The sequence below is a fragment of the Oryza brachyantha genome, chromosome 3, assembly GCF_000231095.2.
Source record: "Oryza brachyantha chromosome 3, ObraRS2, whole genome shotgun sequence".
In the NCBI taxonomy this organism is placed as follows: Eukaryota; Viridiplantae; Streptophyta; class Magnoliopsida; order Poales; family Poaceae; genus Oryza; species Oryza brachyantha.
Genome location: NC_023165.2, coordinates 22,764,678 through 22,782,495, shown reverse-complemented (window position 1 = coordinate 22,782,495; position 17,818 = coordinate 22,764,678). Strand labels below are relative to the sequence as shown.

The window sequence follows — 17,818 nt, the reverse complement described above, 5'->3', positions numbered from 1 at the left end:
ATGAGTGCGCGTCCCTTTCGCGGTCTCGTCTCGTCTCCCCCTCGCCTCGCCTTCTCGAAATTTCCGACGCGCCTCTCGACGTCCGCGTCGCGCCATCCACCGTGCTTTCCACCAAAAAAAAAAAGGGGGGGGGGGGTCGAAGCGGCGCACGGTTTGGTTTGGCGCGAGCGAGCACGAGTGTTTCTTGTGTGTGTGCGCGCGCGCGCGCGTGTTGTGGCATGGGAGCGCGTCGCGTACGTGGTCCAGACTCCAGAGGATGGGTGTCGGGGGGCCAACTCCTGTAGCGTGGGCGCGTGGACGGCAGCCAGCAGGCGCCCCGCGCGCCCGGCAGCTGGTGGTGGCGGCGGCGGCGGCTGCCCTGCCTCCCCGGGGAAAAACGGAGCCACGGAAACGACTGGGCGCCGCGCGATATCCCGTCGCGGCACGCACCCACGGTTCCCGCCGCGCCGCTCTACTGCAGCGGGCGTTCGGTTTGGCTTGGCTTGGCTTGGCTTGGCACTTTGGCAGGCAGGCAGGCGTGCGACGCAGTGATGGTGCGTCGAAATTCTTGGCACTTCCGGTGCACTTGATTGGGGGGTGGGTTTTGCTGTTCTGCTCGGGTTGCTTTGTGCGGCCCTGCCCTGGCTGGCTGGCCTACCACGAGACTACGAGAGCGTTGGGATCCAAGGGAAGAGCGAGGGCTGCCGTGTGGTGGCAGGCAGAGGCCCGGGCTGTGCCACTTGAGGAGTTGAGGTCATCATGTCCTGGCCGTACCCAGACAGCGGCACAGCGTTAATGCGCTGATGCAAAATCACACAAACTGCTGCTGCTGCTGCTGGCTGGAGTAATATTCTTCTACTTCAGCTATTCCAGTTGTGTTGTACGCTGTGCACAGTACCTGCCCCCCCCCCCCCCCCCCCCCCCACCGCGTTAGATGTTAGATTAGATATTAGCGGCGGAAGAGATGCTGATAGCGGTAGGATCGCGACAATAACCCCAAGACCCATGGCAGCGCACGTGTTTCCGCAACGGTACAGCCAGCCACAACCGGGTCATGTGCGCGGCGCAGCCTAGGGATTTCTCTATCCCTGAGTGACCGGTGCCACGGATAATTTTGTTTATAATCACAGGGCATTTGCTATTGCAACTCGGCTACTGATCCTAGTAATTAGTTCCGATGGACTTGTAGAAAACAACACCCCCACCACTGCTGTTCTCCAATCAATTTCTCCGGCCGGTTGCTCTCACAACCCTACATATCCTACCAACAAGGCCCTTAAGCCGGTACTCCTATGCGTTATAGGGTGTCTTTCTTTAGAGAGAGAGACGGGTAATGGAGTTAAGTCACCATGGTCAGGAGAGCAACCAACTTGACTGTGTGGGCATGTGGCGTAGCCTCGACACGACGGTGTGTAGACATCATGCCCCGCAAGTTCGGCTAGAACACGGTGGTCTTGCCCCCATCAAAGCCTTTTTTCTGTCTCTGACCCGATGTACTAAACTCATCATTCCCATACCGAGCTGATTTCAGGAATATGGGCCGGATTGGCCAGGCCCATAAGAAAAGGAAAATCGTAGCAAATATTTCACAAACACTGATATAGTACATTATGATCCAATCTTGATTTTCTATAACTAAGAACAATTAAACGACTAGTACGTATAGCACTGCCAAAAATGATTGAATCAACTATGTTGCCAGAACCAACCGATCCAAGGCTCTCCTCTTGGTACCTAACAGAGAATTTAGTTCTAGCGCCTGAAGGATGAAGCACAGATACTAGAGGAAATATTGGGAAGCAGGACTTTATTTAGTAATTAGGGCCTGACATACATTCGAGGATTACAAGATTTTAGGGGGCTACTACAGGCATCACTGGTTACAAGCATATACAGACGGTAATACCCAATAATAACCTGAAGGAAGATGGTAGGACGTCATCTAGAACAATTTACGCCGGGGAATCCTCTGAATGGAAGCAAATCCCCGGATAACTAAGACGAACAGCACTTGGGGGGTTATTTAGATGGATTACATGGATAAGGTTTGAGCATGTTGAGTCGTGCTTCATACGTCGTCCACGTCGCTTCCACCAACATGAGCATCATGTGTAACCCAGTAGTGGCTGCCATCAGGGCCTGACACCTTATACCTGCTTATCCCCCCAAAAAAGGATGGTTCCAGTGAATTCCGTAGTAAAACACAAGTGGCTTGATGGATAACTATCTATTGTTCAATTGTTCAGTTTGTTGAACCAAGATAAGCCTATATGTGAGGTTAAGAAGATCACCTCTCTAAAATAAATTTCCCTTCCTTGTACCTCTGGCTCTTCTCATGTGCAGCCTCCTAGAGTAGGGGAGCCAAATTAGATGCTAGGCAACACAGTATATACTTACAACAGGAGTAATAATCACAATCTTACATATTTCCATCCAACAATAGATCCGCAACCAACACAGAAGATATCAGACACAGTATGCATTCCGGTTATCATCATGCGATCCTCTTTTACTCCAGAAGTCACATTGACACTGCCCACAATCAACATAACTTAATAAAAAACTGCTGGCTCATAGAATAATCTAGAGCTATATAATGCAACTTAGTATTAATTTATTACCAAATAGTGAGATAAATTTCAACGAATGGCACTAATTTGCTATAGGGCTATCAAATACTACATTTGTTGATCTGAATGGCGATGAACTTTATATAAAACCATAAAATTGCTAGCTCCCTGTTATGTTAAAGAACAATAACACATTTGTTTTGCTGGGGCTGAATTCTACAGCAGCGCTGATATCCTGCAATGCTGGAGTACAAATGGCGGTCTATGGAGAAATGTATATAGAAAGTTACTTTGGTGGTTAGTTTCCTGTTAGTAGTAAGTCTCTATTAAAGCTTATCCAAATTGAGGAGTGAGGACAGCCGGTGTGCATTACCAAAGATCTTGACTGGATGTTAGTAAACCAAATCTAACCTAAAAAAAGTGCTGAATCTTGAATAGTTGTTCAATAATAGGAAAAGGTACGAATGCTTTATCTATATGTGGATAATGTGTGTGCCCATCTACCTTCCCTTTTTCCAATAATTAGCTTCAGGCATCAGTAGTGATGAACTGTTGATACAAAGAAAAGCCAGCTGATCCAGCAGACAATGAAGGCAAAACAGTTATCACACACCTTTACTCATCAATAAATAGAAACATAGTTATGGAAGTTGCACATACAATTATTCATAACACTACCGTGTTGTATGAAAGTAGCTTTAAGTGTATGGGATTCAGTTAAATATCAACTTGAAACATACCAAACTTATTCTATTGGGGGCTGTGTTATTGCATCCGAGATCGACTTCAAGCATATGAAGCGCTATTCTATGCAAGTAAGTTGTGTAACTTTAGCTGTTAACAACACATGCAAAGGATAGGTTGCACGCCCAACATCTCTAATTCTATAGCACACAGCCATCACTCCTCATGAAGAACAGAATAACAAGAGAAAAAAAATCATCACAAATCCTTGTCTATTGGATTTTTTATATTTTTTCAAAGAGAATTATGATTTCTATTTTGTCCATTGCCTATTGGTCACCATAGCATATGCTCGGTGATCTCCTATGCACAATCTAGTGCAATTACAATTGAGAGGATTCTCTTTGTCGCCTTGTTTTACCATTTTTCTCATCCTAATAGCAGTTCTAGGTTATCCGTACCAGAAAAGGCAGTCAAACGTCCAAACAAATTTCTAATTCTCCAATTTCTCATTGTGATAGGAAGAAATTTGCTAGGCTCCCGGTGTCTGAAACTCTGAACCCTGTGTGGAAACCATGCGCCACAGTCCAAATCTAATTAGTGCCATGAAGAGATCACACAGTTCCAACACATCACCCGCGCACGCTACCAAAAATTTCAGCCACACCGACCAACAAATTCGAGGGAAGATCAAGCGCCACTTACACCTTATTGAAGAGGTACGCCTTCCCGTGCTTGCAATGGAAGGACTGCAAGAAATGGAAAGCAACCGTGAAACAATCACTCCCACATCCGCCGCGCGCGCCGAATTAAAAAGGAAAAAAAGAGAGAGTGAGGCAAAATCGCCAGCCAAACAGCGCGGAAACGGGAGGGCTTTGGGGGGGGGGGGGGGGGGGGGGGGTGGACGAGGCGAATTCGAAACCGAACCTAACCTTGGAGATGATGTCGGTGGTGAGGCCGAGGTGCGTGTGGCAGTGCTTGCAGCTGTACACCTTCCCTTCCAGGTGCATCACGAAGAGCCGCCCCATGGCCGCCTCCCCTTCTCCTCCCCAATTCCACACACCCAAGAAGCACCCAGCAAACCCCTCGCGATCCCGGGCGGTGGCACGCAACTCCAATCGCGATCGCCCCCGCGCTCGGGGTCTAACCCGAGATTACGACGAGGACGAATTGCTCGGTTTTTTGGAGAGGGGAGGGGAGGGGATGGGGGTGGCTTGTCTGCTGCACTGACCGGTGACCGCAGCAAGCAGCAACTGGGGTTGGGGTTGAGATGGGATGGGGTGATGGCCGCGTGCGTGGAGATGGACGGGACGGGAAAGGATCGAGGGAGTGCGGTGCGGTGCTGCGCCTGCGTGTGGTACTGTGGTGCCGTATTGCCGTTGGTTGCACGCGACAGCAGGGATAATAGTTTAAGTTGATACTTGTGAGGATAATATTTGGAGGGTAAAAACTCTCATAATATCCACCGCCACCAGGACACTATTTTTTAAAAAATAATTATCTTTATTTTACTGAAATAAAAATTTAAGATGTTTCTGTTTATCTCCTCGGCGGTGTGTAGCCATATAAATCTGATTTGTATCTATAAAGTCCGCGGATCAGTTTTTAGCACCATTCAATATACTGCGATGCTGTTGTTGACGGACTCTCGGTTCCTAATTGACTGGATTGATCTGATCCAACCCAATCCAAATGACCCGGTAGCCACTCAATCTATAACAATAACGAAAAAAAGAGAAAACCATATGCACTATACTTTAACATGCACTGATTTAAGGATGCCAAATTTGCCATCACGAACCTCTTCTGAGGCGACCACAATGACAGATAGAGGAGAGGATCACACCACTAGGAGCTTGTGCTGGGGGAGGGGGTCGCGACCAAGAGGAGAGGGTAAAACTAGCGTGCAATTAAAAACTGATGAGAAAGAGGAGCCTCAAAGAGGCGGATGGCGACATATTAGTGGTCGTGGAATTTAGATATTCTGAGCACTATAATTTAGACCCATGTTTTTTTATATCTAGGATTAACACAATAGATCTCTCAAAGATTTACAAACTCACATCGGTGGTTTTAAATGCTACTGGTCCATATTTTTCATGAACAGAATTAGAAAGTAAACTAACATCCCACCAATTTTTTTCTTTCATGGTATTTGTTTCCCATGCAACTTTTTATGTTAGCGCTGCAATGCTACATAAACATAATACAACCGAAAATAGTAAAGGCGAGCCATGCTTTTACATTTAGGGTGTATTTGATGGTGATGGAAAAAAAGAAGAAAAAATGATCGTGCAAAACGAGGAGGGCCACTAATAAATCATTAATTGAGTATTAGCTATTATAAAATTAAAATAGATTAATATAATTTTAAAGCAACTTATATATATTTTTAAAAATATTGTTTGATAGTTTAAAAAACATGCTAACGAAAAACAAACATTATTTACCCGGACGTGATGTCCATGGAAAACGGACGACGGATTGCGCAAAGTCGCCAAACCGAGAAATTCCGTTGGAGCAGAGGCAAGTCAATTAAGGTGGTGTTTATATCGAGAAAATTTTTAGTAAAAGTATCACGTTAAATATTTGACCGGACGTCGGAAGGGGTTTTTGATACGATAAAAAAACGAATTTCACGGCTAGCCTAGAAACCGCGAGACGAATCTTTTGAGCCTAATTAATCCGTCATTAGCACGTGTTGGTTACTGTAGCACTTATAGCTAATTATGGACTAATTAGGCTTAAAAGATTCGTCTCAAAATTTCTTACATAACCGTGCAATTAGTTTTTTAGTTCATCTATATTTAATATTTTGTTTAGATGTCTAAAAATTTGATATGATGTTTTTAGAAAAGTTTTGTGAACTAAACAGGGCCTAAACGTGATGGCCAACTCCGTGGAGACTCAACGTTCCAACCATCTTGCGGCGGAAGAAAGGAGAAGCCGTGAGAGGTAATCGGCCCGGAGCCACGGCCATGTGGCGGCGGGCTGCGACGGCGGCGCTGGCCCTGGGCGTGGGCGCCGGCGGGGCCGCCATCGCCTACTCCGACGACCCCGCCGCGACCCTCAAGATCTGCACGCACCTGCCCCCGCGCCTCCTCCGCGACACCGCCACCGCCGCCACCGTCGCGTTCGACTACCAGTACTCCCTCTGGGGGCTCGAGCCCGGGACCCCCGCCTGGCTCAGCGCCAAGCACGACGCCCACCTCCGCTCCGCCAACCGCCTCCAGGAGCTCTGCTTCCGCAACGGCGGCATCTACATCAAGCTCGGCCAGCACATCGCCCAGCTGGTACCGCGAATTAGGCTCTCTCTCTCTCTCTCTTGTTAATTCGTGTGCGGTCTTGCTAATATTTTGGTTGCTGCGTGCTTTGAAGTTGATTGTTTGTTTGTTTGTTGTAGGAGTATGTTGTGCCGGAGGAGTACGTGCAGACGATGAGGGCATCGATGCTGAAGAGATGCCCGGTGTCATCATACGAGCAAGTTTGCCAAGTGTTTGGGAAAGATATGGGAGAATCACCGGAAACTGTTAGTTCCTCGCCGTCCTCCTTGCATTACTGTCCGAATAGCATCTTTATATCTTGCTGTGGGAATGTAGCCGCTGTAAAATACACAAGATCCACAAATCGTACCAGAACTTAGTGCATTTCTGGCACAGACTATTGATGCTTGAACCGAATAATGGGTTTATGGGTTGGATTATGCACAGTTTGTCAATTTGGAAGCAAATCTGACGCCAGTTTCCCCCCTTCGTCCTGATGTGTAGGTTTTTGCCGAATTTGATCCCGTCCCACTTGCAAGTGCTTCTCTTGCCCAAGTTCACGCCGCAAGAACTCATGATGGACAGAAAGTTGCTGTTAAGGTTGCAGTCTAGTGAAACACTGCTATTTGTCTTGAGTACTAGTGAAACACTGCTATTTGTCTTGAGTACTCTCGTAGAGTTCAAATTTAACCAGCATGCTGTCTTCCTTTAACATCTTCTATTCCTGTGTTAATCTCAGGTTCAACATGATCACTTGACAGATACTTCTGTTATAGATATCGCCACCGTGGGTTTGATAGTGAACACTCTTCATTATATTTTCCCTACGTTTGACTACAGGTACCCCTTGTGAAAGGAACCGACTTTGGTTGTGTTATTTCCTTTCTAATGACATATGGTTAGATACAGTTCAGTTCTTTTTTGACAATGTAGATCAACAGTCCTTCAAATATGAAACTGACAAAAGGATTGTGATTAATTTGAATTAAGTTAAGCAGAAGTTTCTTGGCACACAAAGAGCCCTATGACTACTTTAGTATTTACATTGGAAGATGCAATCCCTTTCATTTCTTCATAGAGAAAAAAAGGCATCTCTATTTTATAGTGCTGTATAACTGCAAATGTTCATGAAACACATCCTATGAAGATTTCCATTTAGTGTAAATGAGGTGAATACATGCAATATAGCCTTGCTTTGCTGGAATAGTTGAATTGAGCTCTTCATGAGTGACACATGTTTGTGTAATTATGCATTTGCAGTACTAACATTGTGTTGATTTGACCATATTTTTCATTGTAAATTAGTATATCTACATTTCCATGAAATGCCCGTTTTGCATCAAGCTTATGCCACTAAAATTTGTTCCTTGCAGGTGGTTAGTTGATGAAATCCGAGAAAGTGCACCTAAGGTACCTTTGTAATATTTCTTGGCAATTTACTGTTATTTCTGTTATCTTCTATATTTCAATATGTCCTGCTATCATTTCTTTTTGTTAATTAGTAAATGCATTGCAGGCCTGTATGATTTGTCATCCTATAACTTTGTAGTCCATTTATGGTCATGGTCTGTTGTCTGTAGGATCTCTCTTGTTCATCCTGAATTATGTGCTCGGCAGCATACATTCCAGTTGGGTGTCTTCATGTTGAACTTGACTTTAATTGTTTCTATAAAATTAGAGTGTAGCCAAATGTAAAGGAACAGGTTTAGACAATTTGGAGTTGGCACTAATTTCTTCTCATGGTTTCAGGAACTAGATTTCTTAAATGAAGCAAAAAACAGTGAAAAGTGTTTGCAAAACTTTAGAAGATTGTCTCCTCACATTGCGGAAAGCATATATGTCCCCAAGGTCTATTGGACCCTCACTTCGTCTAGAATTCTCACAATGGAATTTATGGATGCCAAGGAGGTAACTGATGTTAATGGAATTAAACAACTCGGAATCCGCCCTGTCGATGTTTCAAATCTAGTAAGTTATCACAGTGCAGTTTCTTGAAAAAATAAAGTGCAAATAACTTCTTTACAGACTCTCACTTGATAGTTCTGTAGGTCAGTAAAGCATTTTCTGAGATGATTTTCAAGCATGGTTTTGTTCATTGTGACCCTCATGCTGCAAACATGATGATCCGACCCTTGCCACAAGACAGCAGAAAAACTTTTGGTGAGAATCTTGCTATCTAGCACCGGCCAGCAGAAACTAAGCAATGAATCATTATATATATTTTTTTATCTTTGCTGAAATGTATCTTGGAGATTTGGATTTCTTGTCCAATACTAATTAGATGCCACGATAAATTTAATAGTGCATACTGGCAGCAGAAAAGTTGCTAAATCCATGGTGGCTTCACCATGTGATGATCTTCAGTACAATAATATATATGTTAAGTGAGATGTGGCATGTGATAGCAGTTTCGTGAGAATGTGCATGTTTTTTCCAAGCTCCTATGTGGAAACATTGCATGATTGCTGCTTACTATTTTTTGAGATTTTCAACATATGTATTTCGATTTTTGTTGGATAGGTCAGTTATTGCATATTTTTATTATGCTTATATGATGTTCTTTTACTTGAATGTAGGATGGAGAAGGCCACAACTGATTCTTCTTGATCATGGTCTTTACAAAGAACTTGATTACACTACTAGGATAAGCTATGCTTCTCTTTGGAAGGTGATGAACTGACAATGTTATCATAGTTTTTTTTTCCTATGACCACAACTGGGTATCGTTTCTAATTTCTTTATGAAATTTGTACATGCAGGCGCTTGTTTTTGCTGATGCAAAATCAATTAAAGAGAACAGTGTCAAACTAGGTGCTGGGGAGGATCTTCACGCGCTTTTTGCTGGTGTTCTCACAATGAGGCCATGGAAAAGTGTCATCGACCCATCAGTTGATCATCTTGTTCTGGATGGAAATAATACAGATCGTTCTGAAGTTCAGGTGATTTATATTATGCATTAAGCATTATTATGGGACTCCATGAACACTGTCAGTATATGTAACCATGCACTTCAGTAACCAATATTACCAGTACCTCTAGGATATTTACATGTCATCACCTGATGCTAGAATGGAATCCAATCACTGCTTATTTTTTATTTGTTCATTGTTCCTTGAAGTACCACTGTCCAAAAACTATGTGATCTTTCCAGCAGTAGGAAAAAAAGGCCACCAAAGTAATGGGATTGCCATTTATCAGCTGAAGCTTGCACTAAAGAGATTTGGAATCAAACTAGCCATTCTCTAATCTGCAATCTAAAACCTATAATACAATTTGTATGATGGCCTTAACTTTTAAGTCTTCACCTTTTCTAATATGTTTGAAACTTTGTTATTTTGCCATTTTATCTAACATTACAGCTTTTTTGTGCTCAATTTTCGATTCCTATCCTCATTCTCATTCAGTCATTCTTGTGATATTTTTCACCACACCTTCAATATTCATCAGTTGCTTGAGCTAGGACATGTTAGTCAAGGTTTTCTTTTTGGGCTATCTGTGGAGATTCATGTAACCTTGATGTCCTTAGGTGATTGTTTATTTCTTTGTCACAGATGTATGCTTCTCTATATTTTTCACAAATCTCAGAGCTTCTAAGGAGACTGCCAAGGGTTATCTTGTTGATGCTTAAAACAAATGATTGTTTACGTGCTGTCAATCATGCACTGGTAAGTGACAAGGAATGACGACCATAAATATGTAGGCTGTTGTGTCGATTAATCTTCTTTCTTGCATTTGTTCCCTTAATGCTTTTGAAGTTTTGATAATCAAGATATTTGAGTTGTAGATTGATATAGCAAGGAATGATGGGATTGAGCTATGGGGTTTTATCACAGTTGTTACACTGGCTTGAATTATTTATATATCTTAGGTAGCAATTAGCAATGGATCAAAGAAGCCATTATAAAATGCTGTAGGTCAATGCATTTTATCTGTGTTCATTTCTGTAGAAGGTTACTGCAGCATTGTATCAGGGGTTAATACAATCTTGGGGCACTCCAGAAATTGTAAACTTGTAAATAAATTCGAGAATTTATTATAGGCTTTTTTTTGCTTGGTTTACATGAGTGATGCTTTGGCAGGTTGGAGGTACTTCATTGGAATCATTTGTGATCATTGGACGGATCTCTTCTGAAGCTGTTTTGGAAGCTAAAAGGAGGAGCAATAGATCATTTTTGAATAAGTTGATAATATGGCTGGAGGAAATTTTACTCGAAGCTCGGTTCTTTAGTTTGAAGCTGGTATTGTGCTTTATGCAGCTTAAGAAGTTATTGGCCAGTTAAGCAGGTCAGCATACCAACATTTCTTGAACTAGTGTAAAAGAGAAGCTGTAATTTAGTTTTTTCCTTCCGAGAGAGAAAAGTGGGCATTTAGTTGAAAAATTCTTTTTTTGTGGTATATACCATTCTTTTTTTATCAACCGTGTTTCGACCAGGCTTTTCATTTTGATCAGCCACTTCCAAATAGAAGATGATCCCACTATGACATCGTATGTTTATTCTAATAGATGGATAGAAGCACAGAAAATCCCATCAGTGGACATTGTATATATAACTCTAATTCCATGGATTTAGCCAATGACGACCTGATAAATATGCTGTGTGCCAGTCGCGTTCTATACAAGATGCAAGACTAATAAAATTGCTATTGGAAAGAGAGTCAGCATTGACTCTACATTTGCCAGTGGAAATTTCGTTTGGTCAAATTTGTTCCTTTTTTCTGCCCTACCTTTCTGCTATCCGTCTATCTGTGTTGATACTCTGGTCCATCCTTGTGAGTTGTGACTTATGAGTTGCCGTTCGTACTTGAGTTTCTGAAGTGAGTTTGGGGCTGATCAGCCGAAGCCTTGCCTGAGAAGCTTTGTAATTAACGCATACCCCTATCTTTTTCTTGTACTTATAAGCTAAAATTTAAATTTAGATTTGATTTTAGGTTTTTTTATCGAATTTAATTTATTTTAGCATTGAATTTTAAACTGCTAAGAGTATGTATATAAAAGTTTTTTTATAAATTATTTTTCGTTTGCAATCACCCTCATAGCATGGTGACAATACATGCATATATGATGACGCAAAAATGTTTCTCTCTTGCATGAATGGATGAGTATGAAACAAGGGTGGATCAGGAGGTCTTAACCCATGCTGAAAGAAAGAAGGGCCTAGCTTTCAGTAATCCGAAGATATCTACCAACTTCAGTTACTTTTTCCAGCCGTTCTAATTAATTAATCGTTAAGATTCGTGTAGGTACGTGGAAAGAAAATTTTATCTATATCTTTTCGCTTATACTTATAAGTTAAAATTTTAATGTTGAGAAAATCTAAAAAATACCATTAACAAATATTTAAGTCTAAAAATGCCATTGATGAATATGCGTTTCAAGAAATGCTATCTTACAAACAAATTTGTCTGAGAAATACCATCACCGTTAGGGTTCCATTCGCTTGTACCGTTAAATACACTGTTTATACTATAGCACTTAACGTAAAATTTGGACGAAACTCTAACGACGATGACATTTCTCAGACAAATTTATTTATACGATGATATTTATTAGAACCGTATTCTTAAATTTAAAGTTAATTGGAAAGTTTTTTCATCATAGTTTATTTTTTAACCTTTAACTTTTTAGATGGTTGAGAGCATTTATATAAAAGGTTTAGCTTATGATGGAAAGCCCCCTTTCAACTGTGTGTGCGCGTCGAGCTTGTATGAAAAAAGAGAAGGCATTGTCAAGCTTATGCGTCTAAGATTTGAGATCAAAGGTAATATCCCACCGTAAATTGTACATTATACGTTGATGTTGCGAAGCTGATCTGGTCACGTGATTCCAGATTGTACATACATACGGCTTCTAGGGGTAATTTGTAAACGAAAAATAATTTATGAATAAGACTGTATATATAAATTCCTAGTAACATAAAAGCCAAAGCTAGAAAATAAATTTTAGTAAAAAACATAAAATTACTATAAATTTAAGGCTAAAAATTTAAATTTCAACTTATAAGTATATATATAAAAAAATAGGGTGCATATATCCCGCATATAAAAAAAATAGGGTGCATATATCCCGCAATAAGCAGAGATAATGACATCTGACATTTGGGAGGGTGATGAACGGACGATGTGGTGATGGAGAAGGCCAGAAGGGCGTAACGTGCAACAATAAACCATAAGGTACGTCCACCCATCTGCCTCGTTGCAGTAAATCGCATCGCAGTGATCGCCCAGCGTCACATTAGGCTGAACGCAATTCGGAGCAACCGTGAGTATCTCATCTCCACCTTTCCAGATGTTCCAGTTCCTCAATTGTCACAGACTCGTGACGTGAATGTTTCACCTTTACTAGTAGCGCCCGTACCGTACGTACGAACGTACTTGCCCAGTACACATTGTACCACCAAACCAAACAAGCAAACAAAAAAAAGGAAAAGAGCTTTTGCCCCCCCCCCCCCCCCCCCCCCCCGGCGTCCCGACTCCCCCCGCGCGTGCCACATGCGCCCACAGATAGTAACCCGGGCGCGCCAGCGTGGACCGGACAGGGCAGCCTTGCAGAGTTGCAGGCGGATGGCAATTGGCAAGGCAGCTAGCCGCAGTCGATGCGAATAGGAGGAATAGCCTCGCGTCGAGCACTCGAGCGCATCTCCAAGGGTGCGTACGGCTGGCCGGCGCGCGCGCACGCGCCGCACAGTGCGGAGGGGAAATGTGAGAGAGACGGAAAAGGATGAGGAGGAGGAACAGCGTGACTCACGGCCGCGGCGCGAGCGGAGCGAAGTAGCGAACTCACCCGCACCTGTAGACAATAATTGGGCGGCCGGGCCATGGCCAATATAATGGAACCAACGGGAGAGCAAGCGTCAGTAGTGTAGTGGGGCGGGGGCTACCCGACCCCGGCTAGAGCCAGAGAAGGAAGGAAAAAAAAAACGATCGATCGACACACGCAGGGAGCGGGGGCGCGGGCCGGGGAGGGGGAGGGGAGGCAGCGTGCAGCCGTGGGCGGCAGCACGTACCGGCGCGTGCAGCCTGAGCAGCACGCGCCGCGCCAAAGGGAGAGCCCCGCTTGCCGAGCGCAGTGCACCTGTAGCTGCTGTGCCCGCGCGCGCGTCGGAAGATCCAATGGGCGCGGCGGTGGGCCGCTCCCTCCCGCCGCTTTGCCCGCCTCCTTTATGGCAAAACGTTTTTACTCGACCCCTGCGGCTGCGGTGCAGCCAGCGCGTGATGCTTTGTAGTACTTAGCTACTGCCAGGCCAGCTGTGAAATGTGATGGAGCATAGTGTCATAATGTGCTATCGGAATATGCATTTTGGAGACATATGGTTCATGCATTCATGCAATCGTCGGTGGGCTGCATTTTGGAGATGCGGGCGCTATATGTATGAAATTTTCAGTTAAAATAAACTAGTTAAAATCTGCTGGTACAAGATTACAAGCCAAGAACACCCTTGTCTACTAATCCAGCTCTCCTAAATAAACCCATGTTCTTTTCGACGGCCAGTGCTTTGGGCCACGAGCCCACGACACAAGCACGCACGTTTTCTCTATATATATCGCGGTGCAATCGTCGGTGTGCTGCATGTATTAATTCGCGACTTCTGAGGGAGTTTGTTCAAGATACACCGAGAGATACATCGAAAGTTAAGCAAATAATCTCAGCCGATGGACTACCAAAATCACCTTTTGCTCTACACGCAATTAGCGCATGCTAAGGCTACGTATACGTATACATGCAACTAGCTCATTATTTACATGCAAATTAAACTCGTAGAAAAAACATAAAGTTGCAAACTTGATTACTTCCTTTACGATCGAGGGCTTATACCGAGCATACATATGTATCGAAGCTTGATTTGCGTCGTGTTATATATATACATCATTTAAGCACGACGGCATGCTTATTTCTCGGCAAGAAGTTGGAAAACGAAATGAAATGCCTGGTTCCAGGTCCGATATTTAGGACATAGAATTTGAAACGAAACCACACTTTAATTTAATCCACTAAAAATAACGAAAGCATCGACAGGAAATTAACCAGACACACACACGAACGACGCCCAACGCTCGCACATATATATATAGCTAGCTTCTTTTCCTCTTCAAGCCAGCCGCGGTGGCCGCGGCCACGCCGTCCAGCTGATCCCCGCCGCCGCCCTCAGCCGCCGCCGCCGCCGCCTCCGTCAGCTTGTCCAGCAGCTCGCCGGCGGCGCCGGCGAGGACGAAGATGTTCCGCGCCGCGGCGTCGATGAACCCCTCCTCAACGGCCTTGTCGAACAGCGAGAGTAAGCTGTTGTAGTATCCGTCCACATTAAGCAGACCCACCTAACGGAAGCAACACACACAACAGTATTTTTATATACGTACGTATGCTTATAAATTAACTAGTTAATTCATCGGGAGATCATGTCGAAATCGATTAGGCATGATTCATGAAGCATGACGGCCTAGCTAAGCTTACCTATAGCTACCTATCAAGATCTTAGCTAGCTAGCTAATCCCTATCCACCGGCCACTGACAATTAATAGATTATAAAAAAAGCAAATGGAAGTTAAATACGACAAATTAATTGAGTTAAGATAATTAAGCTAGCTTTACCGGTTTGTTGTGGATCCCCAGCTGCGCCCACGCTATGATCTCCAACAGTTCTTCGATTGTCCCGTAACCACCTGCGCATCATGCGGCAATTAATTAAGCTGCTAAGCTAATTAAGATCTCACATTTCTTGCTATATCTTGCTATACTCCGCCTAATTAAGTTGTTTGCATCGATGTTATATTGAGGCACAGGCAGCCAGGGACAGGAGAGAGAGGTTGACTATGACGACCTCACCTGGCAGGGCGATGAAAGCGTCGGCGTGTTTCGCCATTTCTGACTTGCGCTCATGCATGTCCCTGACCACTTTCACCTCTCCCAACGTCTCCCCTGACACCTAGGAAAGGTTCGCACAAAATCACAGCCAGATAAAATACTAAACGCATTCCATATGTATGTGTACAGTTAAAAAAATGGAAAAAAATATAGTGAATAAATCTTCTACGGAACGATAGACAATAGACCAATGCATGGTAAGTAGCTCTCAGAAGAGATTCTTTCGCTATACCTCTTCAGGAAGGAGGGCACTAGGGATGACCCTGCATGCATTTTCAGATAGATGGATGAGCTAGCCGAGATCAATCAGATATTCAGGCCCAAGCTAGGTGCAGTGACAGTGAGTCGATCAGTGACTGCGTGTGTGCGTTACATGCGTACCCGAGGACGTGGCGGCCGCCGTCGTGAACGGTCTTGGAGACGAGGCCCATCAGACCGCCGCTGCCGCCGCCGTAGACCAGATCGAGCTTCCTCTCGACCTGCAGTGCGTGTACATATAAAACAGTCTCAGAATCAACGGAGGCGTTTGTGAGTGAAGCTAGCTAGGAAGGTAAAGAGCGAAAGGGGAGCTTGGGCGCCGTCGGAAACTGTACAACTGTACACCCAAATGAGCAGCGGCGACATGTTCGCCATGGACAGTACGTGGCATTGGAAAGCTGAAGCTTGGATTGGATGGATGGCCTATACCGATGGCGACTCACCAGCTGCTTTCCGAGGTCGAGAGCGGCAGCGCTGAAGGACGGCCGGTTCCCGCGCCGGCTGCCGCAGAAGACGCAGATCGTTCGCACCGGTCCCCGGCACCCCGCGCCGTCGCCGCTGCCGCACTCCACGACCTTCTCGTAGTTCGCATCCATGTGTGTGTGTCCGGGTGGAGGACAGCGAGAGAAGAGAGGGCGTTGTGGAGGGTGCAGCAGTCTGGCTGCTTGTGTTATGAGGTCCGGTCCCTTCCCTGTGAAGACCTATTTATCCATACACAAGACGTTGCTTTGCAGCTATATATAATTGTAGCTCGTACTTGCCACTTCGCCAGTCGAAGATCATCTCCATTACCCTCTCAATATATATAAGAAAGAATGCATATACATACGGCTAATGGTTTAGTCATATCACATGCATGTTTTACCTAGGTAAAGGTTGTATTGGCTTATGGACAATTTTAACATCCTCGAAAAGGTACATCGATATATTAAAATTTGCTATTTCCAGGTACCAAATAACTAAAGGTATTGAATTTTACTTTAAAAAATATAATACCTTATAGCATTTTCTTAAAGATGTTAAAATACTTTTAATTTATATGGTACAACGATAAAGTAGATATATTTGATCAAGCTTATCGGAAACAGTCTCACTAAAATTAAGAGATCGATACTATGTATGACATATCTCTACTATATAATTATACTTAAAAGATTCATCTCATAATTTTCCTATAACTTATGTAATTAGTTTTAATGTTCATGTATATTTAATGCTCTATTTAGGTATCCAAAATTCGATGTAATATTTTTGAGAAAACCGAACTAAACAGGTCTCACATGCACGCTGTAACAGGCGGTTCGCTCGCTCGATCGTCCGCCCAAATCCGGCCATACTCCGCTTGATTCGGGGCGCAGTGCCGTAGTGCGTAGTAGCGATACAGAGCAAGCGAGGTGGTACGATGAGCCACCCTTTTTTTCTTCACAGAAAAATTCGCCCACATGCACAACAAGAGTGACGCGTCTATGCTATGCATGCGCTCTACTCCCCCTTAGCTAGGTTTGGTTGGGTTATCAGCTATATATTCAGATTAACTAGCCTGAGCCAAAGCTAATTAACTAGATATATTTTGTGCTACCTAGCCAGATTATTAGCTTAAATGCTTTTGTTGTTCAAAAATTTTAACTGACCTAATTAGCAGATTGATGCTCGGCTAGTTGGATTAATTTAGGTGGTTTGATTAGATTAGCAATAGAGAGAATAGGTGATGGCTTATTTCATTCCAACATTTTAGTAGCTGTGTGCCAACGGCAGCGAACAAATATATAATGCATTTCCATAATATAAAAAGTTCCCAACATTTTAGTGGGTTCATCCTACTATATATATGATTAGGGTACTTGCAAGTTTAAACCTCTTAATAATCATCACCTTTTTTTTAAAGGAGAGTATATCCCCGGAACCCATATCCAACTTGTACACGACCAGTGCGGCACATTATGTAATTTAAAGAAAACGGCAAGGGTAGTCCTTTGTTGAATCGTCGTGGTATGTAAATGGATCTCGCACTTTTTTATCGAATATATGTAATTGTGTTTACGAAGATTGTAAATCAAGCACGTGAAACTCATATTAATTAGTTGAGTTATTTTACCAAAGGGTTTACTTAATTAATTGATTAAGTTGGATTAGAAATACTGAGCTTGTGCGTAAATAATCTGACCTTTATCGATGTCTATATATAGGTATTTAGCCTACCTAGAGGG

The 17,818-nt window shown here is 43.5% G+C and overlaps 3 protein-coding genes across 3 annotated transcripts; 1 reads left to right on the top strand and 2 right to left on the bottom strand.

Annotated features, from left to right (window-relative positions):
• Positions 1-1,760: 1,760 nt before the first annotated feature.
• LOC102721911 (protein yippee-like) lies at positions 1,761-4,485 on the bottom strand. The gene is made up of 5 exons (XM_006650376.3): positions 4,166-4,485; positions 3,939-3,982; positions 2,403-2,511; positions 2,271-2,326; positions 1,761-2,132 (listed from the first exon to the last, which is right to left on the bottom strand). Exons 1-5 carry the CDS (start codon positions 4,259-4,261, stop codon positions 2,048-2,050), a joined length of 390 nt encoding a protein of 129 aa, XP_006650439.1. The 5' UTR covers positions 4,262-4,485; the 3' UTR covers positions 1,761-2,047.
• Positions 4,486-6,137: 1,652 nt separating this feature from the next.
• Positions 6,138-11,367, top strand: LOC102705615 (putative ABC1 protein At2g40090). The gene is made up of 11 exons (XM_006651658.3): positions 6,138-6,526; positions 6,637-6,762; positions 7,001-7,096; positions 7,236-7,336; positions 7,870-7,906; positions 8,246-8,464; positions 8,545-8,656; positions 9,073-9,164; positions 9,256-9,435; positions 10,048-10,161; positions 10,576-11,367. Exons 1-11 carry the CDS (start codon positions 6,212-6,214, stop codon positions 10,774-10,776), a joined length of 1,593 nt encoding a protein of 530 aa, XP_006651721.2. The 5' UTR covers positions 6,138-6,211; the 3' UTR covers positions 10,777-11,367.
• A 2,922-nt stretch (positions 11,368-14,289) lies between these two features.
• Positions 14,290-16,207, bottom strand: LOC102721628 (probable cytokinin riboside 5'-monophosphate phosphoribohydrolase LOG4). Its single transcript, XM_006650375.1, has 6 exons — positions 16,055-16,207; positions 15,735-15,832; positions 15,586-15,616; positions 15,315-15,414; positions 15,081-15,151; positions 14,290-14,806 (listed from the first exon to the last, which is right to left on the bottom strand). The coding sequence occupies exons 1-6, from the start codon at positions 16,205-16,207 to the stop codon at positions 14,567-14,569; spliced, it is 693 nt and encodes a 230-aa protein (XP_006650438.1). The 3' UTR covers positions 14,290-14,566.
• Between the last annotated feature and the right edge of the window lie 1,611 nt (positions 16,208-17,818).